This window comes from Mytilus trossulus, chromosome 11, assembly GCF_036588685.1.
Source record: "Mytilus trossulus isolate FHL-02 chromosome 11, PNRI_Mtr1.1.1.hap1, whole genome shotgun sequence".
Lineage (NCBI taxonomy): Eukaryota > Metazoa > Mollusca > Bivalvia > Mytilida > Mytilidae > Mytilus > Mytilus trossulus.
In genome coordinates this window covers 69,909,760-69,928,388 of record NC_086383.1, presented here as the reverse complement: position 1 = coordinate 69,928,388, position 18,629 = coordinate 69,909,760, and the positions used below count along the sequence as shown (strand labels likewise).

The following is an 18,629-nucleotide window of genomic DNA, read 5'->3' as shown; positions in this document are numbered from 1 at the left end:
TGGACTTCGGCTTCATCAAAAATTACCTTGACCAAAAACTTTAACCTGAAACTCCCACTTTTATTTTCTATGTTCAGTGGACCGTGAAATTGGGGTCAAAAGTCTAATTTGGCTTTAAAATTAGAAAGATCATATCATAAGCAACAAGTGTACTAAGTTTCAAGTTGATTGGACTTCAGCTTCATCAAAAACTACCTTGACCAAAAACTTTAACCTGAAACTCCCACTTTCATTTTCTATGTTTAGTGGACCGTGAAATTGGGGTCAAAAGTCTAATTTGGTTTTAAAATTAAAAAAATCATATCATAAGCAACAAGTTTACTAAGTTTCAAGTTGATTGGACTTCAGCTTCATCAAAAACTACCTTGACCAAAAACTTTAACCTGAAACTCCCACTTTCATTTTCTATGTTCAGTGGAAGGTGAAATTGGGGTCTAAAGTCTAATATGGCTTAACATTAGAAAGATCATATCATAAGCAACAAGTGTACTAAGTTTCAAGTTGATTGGACTTCAGCTTCATCAAAAACTACCTTGAACAAAAACTTTAACTGAAACTCCCACTTTCATTTTCTATGTTCAGTGGACTGTGAAATTGGGGTCAAAAGTCTAATTCGGCTTTTAAATTAGAAAGATCATATCATAAGCTACAAGTGTACTAAGTTTCAAGTTGATTGGACTTCCGCTTCATCAAAAACTACCTTGACCAAAAACTTAAACCTGAAACTCCCCCTTTCATTTTCTATGTTCAGTGGACCGTGAAATTGGGGTCAAAAGTCTAATTTGGCTTTACAATTAGAAAGATCATATCATAAGCAACAAGTGTACTAAGTTTCAAGTTGAACGGAGGCACAGACGGACGGACGGACGAACAGACGGACGGACGAACGGAGGCACAGACCAGAAAAAATAATGCCCCTCTACTTTCGTAGGTGGGGCATAAAAAGAAGAGCTGCATGAACATTTTCAAGTTTCGAAAATAGGGGAAAAAAGTGGGACATTAGTCTTATTTTATCTTGTTAACATATTTTGTTTTAGTAATCTTTTGAAAGATGAATAATATTACTATTTCAATTGATAATTGATTTCAAAGTGATTAAATAACATCGTCTATTTTGCTTATTTTCTTTTTATAGTGCGGATTTGTTACAGTTTGTTACAATCCGATATCAGCTGAGTCTGTTTCAGAACGAGTTATCCAGCATCGATGGAATCTGTCTTCGTAACCCTGACCTAACCCTATTGTTCTTGTAAAATATAAGTAATATTATTATGTCAATGGATAATAAATTTTAAAAAGAAGAAATATCATCTTTCATCTTACTTATATTTTTCGTCTAGTCCAAGTATGTTGCAGTCCGTCATTGTTATAGACCGAGTTATCTAGCCTTGATGAAAAATCTGACAGCTGCACAACATGTCGTTATACTTTATATTAGAACGATCATTACTGTAACAGAGAACAGTTGTCGTTTTTTCGTGAGCTAAATTTTCAACGAAAGTATTTGAATTAAGAAAACACTTTTCAAAAAACAAAGATTGAAGATGTAAATCGTTATAATTTTTATTACAAATTTTACATTACAAATATATACCTCACAAAATAAACACGTTATCATGTTGCAATTAGAATTTTGAATTACATAGTTACATATTTCTAGATGCAAATCTTAAACGTAAAATTGTCCAGATGCAGTGGTACAAATTACAAATTGCAATCTGGAAACTAAATTTTCAGAGGTTCAGAGATACAACTTAAGAATTGCAAAGTTGGAATTAGGAAACTTTTGGCTGTCCTTTCATTTTTGCCTGGAAATCCAACATTATCATAAATTATAAAAATGCAATTAACCTGGTTCTGAAATTGATACCTATCAAAAACTGTACTTCTCGGCTAAACAAATCTTCTCATTACAGTTCATTTTAAGATTCAGAGTAAACACTTTTAAGAGCCTTGATTGCGGCCAATAGTGTCTTTCCTCAAAATGTTAGGTAAACAAATGTATAAATTCAATTTCTTTTACAATATAATATTAAATCATAAAGCACAAATACAAAAATCAAATACGATATGCACCAACAAACTAATAGCACTGAATTACAGCCGATTCAGAATGTGTCAGGTTAAATATGCTTGTGGGCAGCCAACCTACCCATAACCCGCGTCTGCGATTAACAGCGTGAAATAAAAACAAAGAATCGAAAATCAACAATTACATGAATTATACAGTGCTTTTTTAACAGATTACAGACAGTCATTTTCCCTTTTCATAGCGCCCCACCATTTAACTTTTCCCCAGATAAATTTCTTAAGCGGTATTTGCCACAATTTTTTGGAATGTCAGGTCTATACGATGCTCTTCAACTTTGTACTTGTTTGGCTTTCGAACTATAATGCATGTTCACTGATGAGTCTTATGTAGAGGAAACACGCGAGTCTGGCGTATTTAATTTTAAGCCTGATACCTTTGATAACTATTTTAAAGGTCTATTATATTTTTCTTCATTTTTTTTTTTCGATTCATCAGTCCCCAATGGTTTCTTCAGCTCATTAGTCAGTACATTGTCCGTTAATAGACTACTTAATTAACTGTTGATTGCATTTATTAACAAAATGGACAATTGTATGCAAATAAACTCATTATAGATACCAGGATCAGATTTGGCATTTTTGTATACAGTTAATTTATAAATATAACCGTTGTTTAAAATGATAATCCATGTCAGCACAGAATTCGAGGAATTTAAACTCCACCAGCAGTGGTATCGACCCAGTGGTAATAAATAAACACATTATAGGTACCAGGACTAACTTTTGTATTTAGTCCAAACGCGCATTTCGACTGCTAAAGACTCGCCAGTGCGCTCGAATCAAAAACAGTTAAAAAGCCAAACTATTTTAAAAATCCAAATGCTTTAAAAGTAAAATCACAAAAATACTGAACTCTGAGGAAAATTCAAAACTGTAAGTCCCTAATCAAATAGCAAAATTAAATGATATAACACATAAAACGAATAGACAACAACTGTCATATTCCTGACTTGGTACATGCATTTTCAAATGTAGAAAATGGGGGATTAAACCTGGTTTTATAGCGCAAAACCTCTCATTTGTATGACAGTCACATCACATTCAGTTATATTTACAACGATGCGTGAATAAACAGACATGATAAGTAAAATAGTCAGCATATGGATACAGCAGTCATCACTGCGTCATAATCTCAAAACATACAAATATTTAACAAAAAAATACAGAGAACATATTTCTAATTTAAAACCACATGCATTGATTCACGTCTTAAAATGTAAACGTAACATAGGATTTAACATAAAATAATTTGCTATTCGATGTTTTTAACAAAAATGTAATTTCACATGGATAATGGCGGTATACAGGGTTAATTAATCAAAAGACTTTGGATGGAATTTATTTTCAAATTCAATAAAAATAATAAGCTTGCAAACGAATCTATATCACAAGCAACATTGGTGTTTACATTTGTTTGCAGCCATTTGCTATTTGGCAGTAAAGTATTGTGTTATTTCCTATAAATCACGGTTACCACTATATTTGGTCATTTATAACCAGTAAAGAACTTACATTTGTACATAATATAAATGTAGGAAATCTATTTGCAAAGGGGAAGGGTGGATTTTATAATAGTGAATTGTCATTTCTATCGATATTGATTAACCTCTCTGAACAGGATTGTTTGAAAGGGATTTCTGAAAAAAAGTCTATGTGTTTCTTTTTACATTCTTTCAGCATTTGTAAACTCTGTCGTCTCTGATTGGATAACTGAAATTGGATAATTAAATCTTAATTTTCAAGAAAAGAATATCCTTGAAAGTGTAAATGCTTATAAATCTATTAAATGTATCATTCAAAGAGCATTTATCTAACATGTTCAATCCCTTCTACTTAATTCTCATGAAGCCCGAACTATATAAGGTCTTCACTTCTCTCTGTCTAACATGTAAAAACTACTTATAGGACAAAAAAATAAACATTTCCCCTTCAAATAAGGTGACAACATAAAAAGCCTGCACACATTTATCAACAAATTAGGAACAGTTGGTGACAAAGAGTGCAGTGCATAGAGTTGAAAAGCCAAAATCATCAACTGAAAACATTGAACATAATACAAGCCATCCAGACAGAAATATATGCTTAAAAGTCATTAAATACAACTATAGTTGAATCAGTGCATATAGTTACTAAGAAACACTCTGAAACATGAACTCAACATTGGCCAATGCACCATGAAATTTAGATGATAATTTATGCTGGATCATTATCATAACAGAAGTTGCAACCTCGACAAAAAATGACGCCAATGGCAATCACCATTGTTTGCAGGAAATACGAAAATGAGTTAAAAATCTGAAATAGAGAATGAAAACAAGGAATGTGTGAAACAGGCACTAAACCGACCATTGAGCAGAAAACATACCAAGGCCACCAATGGGTACAGTTTATCTAAGAAAAAGTATTATCCTTATTCTATATACTGATTACTTTTTTCCTACTTGAGCACACCATCTTATTCAACACAATATTTTTTCTTCACATAGTTGAATCCTTTCACTGCTTGAACACGTTTTAAAGCCACCATCAACCAGTATATTGTTGGTTTCTTCCCATCTGTCTTCATCCATTTCATAAGAAGATCATGTATTTGACCATCTAAATCCCTTTGGAAATTGTACAAAGTCTTACTGATGTCCACACTGGTAAGACCCAGTTCAATACCAAAGTGAACAACGCAGTCACCTATTAGGTTCTTTTGTGTCAAAGCTTTAATTACCTCTTCTGGTGGAACATCTTGAAGGAGACTGTGAGATTTTACTGAAAAGGTTAACAAAATAATTTTAAATACAAAATCAATTAATAATAGCATGAAAACTGTATATATGACTTATTATAGAGGAAACAAAAAACAAATAAGAATGAATTAATTTCTCACCTTTTTTGATATATTAAGCATTACAACATATATTTTATACATGTTTGTTACTTTGATATAATATTTCTCATTAACAATTAAAACGGTAATACTTTAACTTGTAACAAATTAATTCGTGCAGAGCAGACTAAGTTTATGATATATACATGCATTAGTTTAAGAATTGGATAAACATTATTTTTCACAAGTCAATCAGTGCATATGAATTTAACTTGTAAAAAATTAAATCATCATTTAATTAATTTCATGCGAACGATTTTTTTTTGCGTTGCGTTTAAAAGTATACACGCTGAAAAGTCTCGCCTTCTTTACTAATCATTGATATTATGTTGAAAGTCCTTAATATAAAGCGTTATTACAAAAGAGGGACGAAAGATACCAAAGGGACAGTCAAACTCATAAATCTAAAACAAACTGACAACGCCATGGCTAAAAATGAAAAAAGACAAAAAGACAAACAATAGTACACATAACACAACATAGAAAACCAAAGAATAAACAACACGAACCCCACCAAAAACTAGGGGTGATCTCAGGTGCCCCGGAAGGGTAAGCAGATCCTGCTCCACATGTGGCACCCTTCGTGTTGCTTATGTTACAACTGTCACATAAACCATAAACATAACATTAACCAAAAAAAAAAAAAACATTAACCAACGAACCATGACAATGACAGATGACACCTCCCATTTGTACATGTTCACCTTACAGTCCTTCCATACATCGAATATACTAGACCTATTGATTATAGTATCTGATATCTGGACTTGACAACCAATACTTAACCTTGTTAGCTGATCCATGAAATGAGTTCGAAGTCTAATGAACACTCTCTGTCGGGCATGCAGACCTTGCAAGGTACGTACTTACTAAATGAAGTTATCGTATTACTTACAATAAGAAAGACTTTAACATTACAAAAAAATCTTTTTTTTTTATGTCATTGAACCATGAAAAGGAAGACAAGGACATTTGGCATGACTTGAGACTTCGTAACATGTGACATATATCTACTAAGTATGAAGCATTTAGGTCTTCCACCTTCTAAAATATAAAGCTTTTAAGTTTGAAGCCGCCGCCGCCGTATCACTATCCCTATGTCGAGCTTTCTATTACAAAAGTCGGTGGCTGGACAAAAATTAGGAGAAAAAGGTTTAAGAGAGGTTGACATATCTTTTTTTGGACTATTACATTGAAAAAAGAGAATGTAATACACTGATTTAGTATTCAATTTACATCCTATGTATGTACTTTCGTCCTGGTATGACACACGTGGAGTAGGATCTGCTTGCTATTCCGGAACACCTGAGATCATCCCCAATTTTTGGAGGGGTGCGTGTTGCTTAGTCTATAGTTTTCTATGTTAAGTCATTTGTACTATTATTTGTCTGTTTGTAATTTTCAAGTTTAACCATGGCGTTGTCAGTTTATTTTCGATCTCTGAGTTTGACTGTCCTTCTGGTATCTTATGCCCCTCTTTTATACCTGGCTTTGGAATAACTGGCTCAAATATGTTACAATTGTTGTAACAAAATCCACAAGAAGAGAAGGATCGACATACTCTCCTGGACCACTTAAGCACAGCCCATTTTTTTCCAATTGTAGTCATTTATCTAAGAATTTTTTTTAGACGTAATCACGGGTAGGCTGACCTTTATTGACCATTTAAAAAATGAAAGTAAATATGTTGAATTTGTCTTAACCAAAATTATTTCCATGAATGTAACATCATCGAATTTCAACTTATATTAGCACACGTGTAACAGTAATTACTTAATATTTCTGAGCATCTGAGATCATAATTTCTATGGATGTTTGTTTTTCTCTGTCTTAAGTTTTTAATTCTTTATTTAAGGACTGTTTTTTGTCTTGTGGTTGAATTTCATTGTTAACCATGGCTTTTTTAGTTTGTGTTAGACTTCCGTAAAGATACTTTTTACACTGTCCACATCTTATAATTTAACTCAATTCATCTTAAAATGTATCTTGCAAACAATGCAAAAGTTTCAAAGTACATACACCATTACTAAGGATACGGATTACCATAGTACGTACAAATATAAGTCCCCTTAAACTGACCTTGTCACTTTAAGACGGGAGAAAAAATATCAAACGTTCAAACTCACCAACATGAAATACTATTGAATTGATATTTGTAATCATTCAAAGGCACTTGATCTCATTCAAATAAAAAAAAAGGATTAACATACCTTACTTTAGCATGTTTAGTGAAGGCTAAGTTTTGAATAAAATCATTTATTTCAAATAAAAAAAAAAAAATTGAAATAGCGTCCTCTTGTACACTCATATGTAATACATGTTAAATAAAACCTTTAAAAAGTATTCGGCTTGCATTGGTATATATGCATGCATTTGTTCAATTATTTTTATCAGCCTTATTACAAGATCAATTTGATCATATGAATTTAAAAACATAAACCAACAACATTTATAGTTGTAGGTAAAGTCGTCATCTATATAGTTCAATCAACAACGTTTAAATAAAACATACCCATCAAACTATGGTCCTCTCTCTGTACCTGAAATTAGTCATTTTTACAATTGTAATATGATATATACAATGAACTAGTTGTTACTTATTTTTGTAAATCAAAACAAGAAGTACGAGGCCAAATTGACAGCTAAATGTGTTGTCTGCATTATGAAAGCACTGGCTTAAGGTATTACATAGGAACAACATGAAATGACATTTTCCAATCAAGCAAGGACTTACTTCTGAATGATATATGAAAATTTAGGCCTCAATTTTTCTTCCAATATTAACGTAATAAGATTTAAAAATAATGGTTAAAAGTACCTTAAAATAATGAGCAGAAACGACAAAGTGCCATTTTATAATCAAGCAAGGACCATAACTCTTAAATAATTTTTTTTTTATCGTCAATATCGACATATACCCCAATTATATTATCCATGTTCAACCCAAAAGCGATATCGTCAATATTGACACTCACCCCTATTCTATGATTCATGTTCAACCCAAAAGCTATATCGTCAATATCGACGTCACCCCAATTCTATAATTCATGTTCAACTCAAAATCTATATCGTCAATATCGACATTCACCCCAATTCTATTATCCATGAGCAACCCACAATCAGTAACCAAATTTATGTCTGGAGAGAGTGTAGTATACCGCTGTTCACATTTGAACAGCGGTATACTACTGTTGCCTTTATTTAACTGCCCCTCCCCCCCCAAAAAAAACCCAACTATAATAATCAAAAGAGCAGTTCATTATACATGTTATACATACCTTGCAAAGATAATGTTTTCTATCAATAGCTGTCAGAGCTCTCATCAATTCCTCAAATGTTGATATTGATTGGTCAATTTCTGCCTTATCCCTCCATTTAAACAACCCCATCAACATAAAATTCATTGGATTTGAGTAATAACAATGATTCAATTTTTCGTAATCAGCTGTGCTGATACCTAGATGAATCAAGAATTCACGAAACTCATCAATCCCCATTATTTGTGCTAAATGGACGAAATGATGATCATTTGGTTCTAGGAGGAGCATTTCTGAGCCAAGACCTTAAATAAAAGAATAATGATTGTTGCTAATATGATATGCCATGATGACTGACATCAATATTTAGATTTGCTATCTAATTTTGTTATATACCAAAATGTCTATATCTTCATCTCATCTCATTTAATCCTCTCTATCTACTTTGTATCTTCGTGTAAAACTTTGTTCCTATCCATCAATCACAGCGGCAACATTTGGTTCATTGAACTCACAACATTTAACCCTCCTCATTGCAGTTTTTAAACGGAGTATATACCAGTCGGTTGTAAATAAAAACAACATAGAAACTATCTTCAGGCAGAGAACATTTATTATTACATTAAAGTTACTTACATCCGAGTAAAACGCTCTTGAAAATGTATTTTAAAGAGTTGATTTTTTGTTAAAAACCATGTGTAGTTGAAACATACATGTCTGTTCTTTTAAAACATCACACATAAATCGTCGAGATAACAAAAGCACTAGTGAGTTGTAGGCTGTTAAGGTGTTGTTTTAAACTACCGATAAGGTAACCGGTTGGTTAATAGAGCAAACAATAAATCGATGACAATATGGTTCTTCAAAATTATTACTACTGAAATGTATGTACCAATACAATATTTATTTTTTAAAATGTGGATTTGAAATTCAATAATTGTTAGTTAGAATGGTATTCGCCGCTTTTATATGCATTCTTTACAAATGATTTATTGTTCTGAAAGACTTCAATCAGTTAAATGTCAGATAATAAAAGAGATAATATATTTTCGATTTTCAATTGTTTAAGTTATTGTAACGAGTCACAGTTGTATGCATTATTTTACTAAAATATGCGACAAGTACTATTCATTGAAAAAAATATTATCAAAAATATTGTAATTTATTACCATTGCAGTTTTCGTCACAAGTCTCTTTATTCTGAAATAAAGAGATACATATATACATTAGGGATATCAGTAATGTTTTGCATGACTATTTTGTTGTTGACTATTTTACAGGACTGCTTCTTTAGATTTCTAATTTTGTGTTTTGGTTTTACTGGTATAATTTCAATTATCTTGCCACTGATGAGTTCATCAATTTTTTTTTTCGTTTTCGATAGTTTTCTAAAGATAATCAACCAATTTTGAAGCAATTTGATTTTTTTTACGTTGGACTCTAATATGCTATCTTTTCCAATATAACCAATGACAAGACGGGAGTTACTTTTCATAAAATCAGGAGCATGTAAAAGAAAAAAATAACCAAGTATAAAAGTATCTTATTATTGTAACTTTTGATTTGTTCTCAATTATCTGATGTGATGGTGGTTTATGTGTGATTTCTATCACGATCATAAAAGTGATTTAACAAAAATACCAAACTCTGAGGAAAATTCAAAATTGAAAGTCCCTTATAAAATAGCAAAATCAACAGATAAAATACATAAAATGAATGTAAAACAACTGTCATATTTCTGACTTGGTAAAGGCTTTTTCTACAGATCTAGATTTTCTTCATATTTCGTTAAAGCAATCTAACAAGTGTTTGAAATGTGCTGAAATGTATTAACACATCAATCAATCTGTTTTACAAGATACATGTCAAATTCATTTTTCCAATTTATCCTCAATAAATTCAGTCTTATGCAGTCAGAAGATAAAGATAATAGTTATAAAAAAGTGTCACTGACCTTATCGAAAACCCAGTTCAGAGAAATTTTGGTTTTATGTTCTATTCCATTCTTGCATATCCAAGACTTTCTTGTTTTAGCATCACATAATGGAAGTAAGCACGTTTCGCCTTTGCATACTTCTCCGACTTCTATTTCAAACAGATCTGACATTAAATGGTGACTTTGTTTACCAAAACAACGATGGTAAAACTGAAGAATTCGTTCAAGTGCCAAAGTTAGGCATTCCTGTGTTGTTGTTGCTAGATCTGGTGATATGAGCTGCTTTGACTCGTCATTGATGAGGTATGCAAATATTCTCTGCCCTTTAACATGAATTTGAAGTTCATTTCTGTTGTCAGCATCCATAATTGCAGCTTGAAAATAAAGACAAAACCGAGAGGCGTCTACTTTCAGAGGCCAGATGCTAATAGCAGCCCCTATAAGCTTGAACGACAAAGCAGATGGAACTACTGTCTCCTTCAGATGATAAGCTATGCATAGTGTTTTGTCGTCTGTTGCATTTCTGCGCATTTTTTGTGGAATATTTTCCTTCACAATGCAGGGTACTAGAAAAGAATCTGCAGCAACTTCCGTTTCAGTGTATCTTTTAGGTTCTACAAGGATATCTAGATGGAGGAGGACTTGCACTATATATTCCTTTGTTCTGATATCGGTCAAAATTTCCTTGAAAGCTGGTTGTGACCAAAGAGTAATTAGATCTGTCTTCTTTAGAACTCCAGTAGATGATAATTTTTCAAGTATGTCTCGAACAGGTCCTTTTTCTGGCCAAAACATTATGTCTGTAACAAAGGCTCTCAGGATATTGACCATTGCTGAAGGTTGAATGACAATGAAATCTCTTAAAGCAGGTTCATCGAAATACAACAGCTTTCCGATTGAGTGCTGAACAAGTAAGAAATCGTCTACTCTTCTTTCATTTAGAGCAAATTCATTATTAGATTTGTTTATCTCTAAAAGTCTCTTCTTTGTTATCAACTTTACTCCCTCTGCTCTCATATCTGATATCTGTAAATCAAGAGGCACCCAAACAATCGGCATCTGTTGTCCCCATGTTGACTGCTGAAAGGCGATATCAACTAATGTATCCTTCAAGCGCTCAACATCTCGATCTGCTGCATCCGTTGCATTCATGAAAAAGACATTGTCATACATGATATGCTCATGAAGCTTGTGTAAGGAAAACATTTTCCGCAGTTCTTCTTTGAATTTAAGCACCAGTTTCTTTTGCTCATCCTGTCAATCATAACAATGAAATGGTTAAAAAGTAAAGTCACAAAAATACTGAACTCAGAGGAAAATCCAATCGGAAAGTCCACATTCAAATGACAAAACACATAAAAACGGAGTGAACAAGAACCGTCATATTCCTGACTTGGTACAGGCATTTTCAAATGTAGAAAATGGTGGATTAAACCTGGTTGTATAGCGCTAATAGCACAAGACAAAAACAAAAACGTAAGTAGGAAGTTTGCAATCACAAAAAAGCTTTTTATTTCTATACAAAAAATCATTTGGAGAGGGCTTTTCTTATAATTGCTAACATATTTCATAGAACCATTTGTAATCAACCGAAATATTTTGAAACACTGCTAAACAATAACAAAACCTATTTTTTTCAGATGACTCAAAATTTTCAGGTTAAGCTTTAAAAACGTACATTGTATCTCAGATTCTCGACCATATAAATGTATTTTATCCTCTTGACTGCCAAGTTGGTTACTGCAAACTATTTTGAAGTGAATCCCATTTCTACTGTTTTCCACCAATATAACCAAAAAGTATCCCAAAACAGAAACCTTGACAAATATAGGTTGGGCCCTCAATTTAAACTTGGCCCTTGACAAAAAAGTTTAGTGCCTGATTGTTTCAATTGTTAAATATTTAAAAATATGGAGGGAGAAACAGTTTTGTCACTGAAATTTTGCATATGTGTGTTGAAAAGTAAGATGGAAAAATGAATAATAAAGGCAGACATACCTCTGAGAAGCTATCACTATGAGTGGCCGCAAACAAAATTCTTGGCATTTTATCTTCAGTTTTGTTACAGTAGGTCAATACAGAATTAATCCAATGCTCCAGAATAGCTACAACAGTAAACCAAGTAATAAAATGTTTCCAAAAGATTCATTTTATTTCAAATTGCTTGAATTTTCATGATTAACAGTACAGAGGTTTTCTAAACCTATTTCCTGATTTTTCTGCAGACTTCTCAATAATATATTTTATCATGATGGATATATATAACTGTATAAAGCTTGCCATTTTAGCCATGATTACATTGATTCAAATTCATGTTACTTTTCTTCTCTTAAAAACTAATCAAATAATTGGTTAACTATAGTATTGAAATACAAATATTATTGATTGCTGCAGAAGCGCTTTATTCTTAAAATAACATTTTGCTTATCATTCTGGATACAATACATTTGTTTTATATACAGATATAGTTTGAAATTTGACTTAAAATAGCACAAATAAATTAAATGATGTTTCTTGTTTTGTAATGTCTTAGGACGGAAATATTTTACAGCCTTTAGCATTAAACTTTTGATTATTATCACTGTTTCATTTCCGTAGATCAATCATTATCAGAATGCAGTGGAATAAATGGTTAAACTGTCTGAATTATTCCTTTCATCTCCTTTTAATTTGCTAGACACAATCTAGCTACTCTAAGACTGACGAATTTGGACTAGGAATCATGAATGACAACACTGTTGACAATATATCAATCTAGCTACTCTAAGACTGACGAATTTGGACTAGGAATCATGAATGACAACACTGTTGACAATATATCAATCATGACTGCGAAAAGTGTGAATCAAACTCATTTAATAAAAGTTTTATGAACTCTGTGTTTCTGTATTGTAAATGTTATAGATTCTCGATCTCCTATATTGGTCCTTCAGTATCTTGTTTACTACAACTAACTTCGAATCTATATCAGGGTCAATACAGAAACGTCCAATTAAATACATTATATTATAATCTCTTAGAGTATTTCAAAATCCAATTGTCTATTCAAAGCCACTTACATGCAGCAGTAACATCTCCTTGCGGATATTCTTCTAATTCTGTATAAAGGCCTTTACGTCCATCAAACATCAGAATGAACGTTCCCCTGTGCTGGATAAATAACTGATGGGTCATATCAAATGATTTTTGTCCACCAAAATCGACCAGATCTGATGGTGCTATATTCATGATATTTGTACCTTTCTTAATCTTTACCAATAAGTCATCTTGAATGGAATTAGCAGTATGGATTGGTTGTTCCTTGAAGTCTTTTGATGTCTCCTGATTGGATTTCGATGACATGTGTTCCTGATTTGAAGGACCCAGATTTACATTCGATAGATTTAATTGATTTCCCTTTGTTTTAACATTAGACTTTGGATCACCTGGATTTTTTTCTATACTCTCATCTTGCAGACTTGGTTGTTTCTTTAATTCTGGATTCCCGAGAAGTAGTTTTGCTAAAACATCACCACTACCTAATAAGGTTAAAAATATAAGGAAGAGGCATGAGAAAAGCAATAATTTGACCCTGGACATTTAAAAATAAATAGATGTCAACCTATTCTTGAAAGCCTTACAAAATAATTTTATTTTAATGACACCTAGATATTAGAATAACTGAGTTCAAATGTCCACTGTGTTGCACATAATTTATCTATCCAAGGGAATTTTGGATCCTCAATGCTCTTCAACTTTGTACTTGATTGGCTTTATAACTATTTTGATATAAGCGTCACTGATGAGTCTTATGTCGACGAAACACGCGACTGGTGTACTCAATTTTAATCCTGGATCTTATTTACACCACTGGGTCGATGCCACTACTGACCGACGTTTCCTTCCCGAGAGTATCGCCTGCCCAGTAGTCAACACTTCGGTTTTGATGTTCCAGAACATATGAGTATTTTAACCATATGTGATTGGTCAAGTCCATATGCCTATAATGATATGGTCCGACCATACGCATATGTTCCAACCATACTTGTATGATCAGACTATATTAGTATATACTTGTTTGTTTATTCACGGATTGGACCATCTGAAATTTTAGCCATACAGGCATTTTTTTTCAAATATGCATTAGTATACATATTTGTTTAGGACCCAGCTAAAGGACTCATCCGGGAGCAGGAGTTTATTGCTGCAATTAAGATCTGTTGGTGGCCATCAGCTGTTGTCTGCTCTATGGTAGGGTTGTTGTCTTTTTGACACATTCCAAATTTCCATTCTCAATTTTATAAGAAACGTTTCAATAATACAATTTACTTTATCTAAAAAATAAACCAGTGAGATTACATGAAAATGTATATTATAATGCAAAGGCAACATAACACGGTGACCAAATATTGATGCCACAATTATTTTTCATCGCTAATTGTATCTTGCATTTAGGATGACATTTACTTCCACATGGTACTATAAAATTTTCTGCAGGTCTTGATTCTGCACGATCCTTTGCAGTTAAACCTTTTGCTTTCGAGTAAAAAAAAAGCATTTTAAGGATGTGTAGCAGCTTCGTGCAGTGGTACTTAAGTCCTGAGACATACATAACAGTCATTCGGAAATTTTGGAAATATCTCCCCAAGTCGACATATTGCCATTTAATTGTCATAACAAATCGGTAATGTATTAAGGGTGTTTACTATAGTGACTAGAGAGTAAAATAAATACATAAAACTGGTTAATTTTTATCATTATAATATAATATTCTGACCCTTGATATTGTCTTTTTATTGACGTGACAACCAGAAGGTTCATACCTTATGAAGAGATAAATATTAACTGTAAACTTGTTGATTATCCTGACCATATGCGTACGGTCGGACCATATGAGTACTACGCGTATGGTCGGACCATATGCGTACTAGTATATACCAGTACAGTCATTACCATACGCGTATGGTCCAAATACTCATATGGTCCTGAATATTGACATGAATATCAATTATGTGGTCATTTTTTTCAAATTTCTCACAAAACTAAGGATTGTCTTTTTCCAGGCATAGATAACCTCAGCCATATTTGGCACAATTTTTTTGAAATTTGGATCCTAAATGCTCTTCAACTTTGTTCTTTCGACACTGATGAGTCTTACGTAGACAAAAAGCGCATGTGGCGTACTCAACGAGTTTGACTGTCCCTTAGGTATCTTTCGTCCCTCTTTTATCCTGATACCTTTGATAACTAATAAAGATGAAATTTGAAGGTAAAAAAAAAGCTTAAATTTAAGTTTGGTTAAATTTAGAGAGGTACATGTACCTATAATTATAATATTTAAATTTGACAGCAACAAAATAAACTACCAAAATAACCTAGCAATGTGTAAGATCAATAGATAATTAATAGATAATTAATAAACATGTAGCTGTAGATTTTGCTGAGAATTCAAGTTGAATTGAAAAAAATATAGAAAGACAATATAACAATCAAAACCAAGGAGTAAACAAAGACTCATAAAACAAAAGGACATTTACATCAACAGTTATAAATAATAAATAAGAAACAACACGAACTCTACTTAAAACTGGGAGTAAAATCAGGTGCTCCGGAAGGGTAAGCATTTCCAGCACCGTATACAGCACCCGTCATGTTATTTCTTTGTTCAGTTCGGTAATGACCTAAGGTTACTATTGCTGAGGATGAATATCAGATATGATTTCTGACACACTTTTGTCATAATGGCCAATCAGCTCATAATGGCCAATCAGCTCATGATGGCCAATCAGCTCATGATGGCGACCATAAAATTTCTCGAGTGATGACCTTAATTTGAGTGATTCATAGCCCTGTCTTAGCAACTTTTGAGAAAGTAGTATTCCTCATTCAACAAAATCAACGTACTTTGAGCTAGCTCTAGAGTAACGTATCAATTGAGACACATATACTCTATATGCCGATGCTGTGGGGATGTTGCTACACAGAAATGGTACTGACTATAGGAAAATTAAAACCATCGCGTTTGTCATAAATTTTGGTATTCAACCTACCATCAGTAGTCAATTCGAGAAAAAAAGGTCTAAATATGAAGCAGATTTATCTGTGTCCGTAGTATCTTTAATTTCAAGTTCACTTGGATATATTAAATGTAAGTGATCACTGAACCTATTATTATTAAGAGACAGTACATCATCAATATACCGAAAGGTGAAATTAAAAGACTGGGCTAATTTCTTTTCTCCTTTCTGTACAAGCCCTTGGATAAATTCTGCTTCATAGGAGTATAAAAACAAATCTGCAAGTAGAGGGGCTCAATTTATACCCATTGGGATTCCAATAGTCTGTTGGAAGAACAAACCTCCAAATTCAACAAAAATAATTAAACTGAGACGAGACATGTCGAGGCAGGACGAAAAAGGCCAAGACTGGTCGAGAACATATTTAGACTTTACCACAATTATCAAGTACCTAATTAGATTTATTAAGTAAAGTAGATACTAAAGTTCAGTACTGTCGATATTTTGTCAAGTCATTGATTGTCAATGAGCACAAAATATGGTCTTTTCAGACTGTGAGCAAATTGTTTAGTGGTTAAACATATAATACAGACCTTTTTCCAATGGAATCATCTTTCGTTGTTGTAAGTCGATGCCATTTCTTCCAAAATGAATAATTAGTCCATCAGTTGAAAACCACGTCTTTGGAATTTCCTCGCCGATAAGAATACTTGCAAGCGACGATTTCCCAATGTTACAAGGCCCAAACAAATAAACCCTGTTTTCATAGGAAGCAAATGTTCCGAGAGCTACAAGATCCTGGAACTCATTTCTATTTAACTGTCTGAGTTTGGTCAAAATTGGATTTGATAGTTCCTATAAAATTAAGAAACGTAATTAACAGTGTAAGTCTATTAAATTATTCTTATGTTGGTATTGAGTAACTATGATAAGTCAATATGAAAACATTGTAGCTTCCTTATAATATTGTTTCACAAAGAAGTTAGAATCACAACATGCACAGTAAGCTAAAACTATTTTAGGTCCTTTTTGGTCATAAACCTCTTAAACTGTTTAAAGCTTTGAGCTTTCCGGATGAAGATTAATCCAGAAAAATTGCTTGCAATCCATGAAATTTATGAAGTCATGGAAGTGTTGTATTTAATTTTTTTAATAAATATACGGGATCCAATTATTATGTTCCCAATGTGAATAACCTATGCTCAGGTTTCCTTTTATCTATTTAAGAAGATAAAGTAAATCTTAAGGTGGCAACTCCATCAGGCAAAGTTATCAGGATTTTTTCGCTGGCAATTCAAACCTTTTTAATCTCCATACTTTCACACATTTCATAGTTTTAGGCTTTCAACTTTTAGTAATGGGCTATGAAGTATCAATATATAATGTGTGGTGTGAACAAAAATAATATCAAATAATAGAAATTGACGTCATAAAACTTAAGTACTATTAAAATGTTTTTTTTTTTTTAACAACATAATAATATTTATTCATCTAATCTTGCTTGTTACAAGTTTCACCAAGAGTCCAAGCTTCTCTTGATTTACCCTGTTACACTCCACTGATTATCCAGGGAAATAAACAGCTGATCCAACTTATTAAGTAATAAAAAATAATATAAAGTTGTATAGTTGTCTCATGCAGAGATTTATCAATGCTAAAAATTCTTTTTAATTGACAATAATATTGGACATCTTGATTTATATGCATCTAATCTTTTATTAAATTCATTTTCAAAAATGCTAAAGACATCAACAGTTTTTGTTCTCTGCTCGGATACATAGTATGACTTATATATAGAAAAACTTAATACTGTTAGTATATAATTCAGAAAATAATAATTACTATCTGTGATTTTATATCCAAATACCAGATGTTGCAATTTAATATCAAAATCTATTTTACTTCTTCTAAAGAGTTCATAGATTTTTTGCCAAAATTTATTCAAATATCTACACTTCAAAAAATAGTGAGCATAATCTTCTTCTTGCTTACAAAAATTACATTTATCTGTCTTAGTTACTTTCCACTGCAATAACAGTTTTTTAGTTGGAACAATATAATGTAATAATTTCCATCTAAATATTTTTAATTTATTTTCAGTCATATATTCAAAAATAAATTTGTACAATGAATTCATATTAAGAGTTTCTTGTATTGGTAGGATTTTAAGCCATCTGTTTATCCCTATTGACGACTCTAGTTTTGTATTTACCAAAGAGTTGTATAACATTTTATTTGTTAATAATGTAGTCTCAATAAAATTATTTTTCCATACGATTTTATTTCTCTGAATATTAATTGTAGTTTTGACAGAATTCTCTTTTTGAACAATTTGAATCCATTCTGCTGGTATAGATTTTTTTAATTTTTGAAATTCGGTGATCCAGTTTATTTTGAACTTTAATTTGTTTAGAATGTAGATTTCTGATAATGACATTTTATCATTTAAGATATCATTTATGTAAATTAGA

General features: G+C 32.2%; 1 protein-coding gene across 1 annotated transcript in view; it reads right to left on the bottom strand.

The window, feature by feature from the left end:
• Positions 1 to 4,546: 4,546 nt before the first annotated feature.
• LOC134690272 (uncharacterized) overlaps positions 4,547 to 18,629 on the bottom strand; it is a 46,188-nt gene continuing 32,105 nt past the window's right edge. Inside the window, exons 6-13 of the mRNA XM_063550249.1 lie at positions 16,752 to 17,013; positions 13,222 to 13,680; positions 12,161 to 12,267; positions 10,181 to 11,416; positions 9,396 to 9,426; positions 8,248 to 8,531; positions 7,482 to 7,509; positions 4,547 to 4,851 (exon numbers count right to left, since the gene is read on the bottom strand). Of these exons, the coding sequence (XP_063406319.1) occupies positions 4,547 to 4,851; positions 7,482 to 7,509; positions 8,248 to 8,531; positions 9,396 to 9,426; positions 10,181 to 11,416; positions 12,161 to 12,267; positions 13,222 to 13,680; positions 16,752 to 17,013 (2,712 nt within the window). The remainder of the gene's footprint in view (positions 4,852 to 7,481; positions 7,510 to 8,247; positions 8,532 to 9,395; positions 9,427 to 10,180; positions 11,417 to 12,160; positions 12,268 to 13,221; positions 13,681 to 16,751; positions 17,014 to 18,629) is intronic.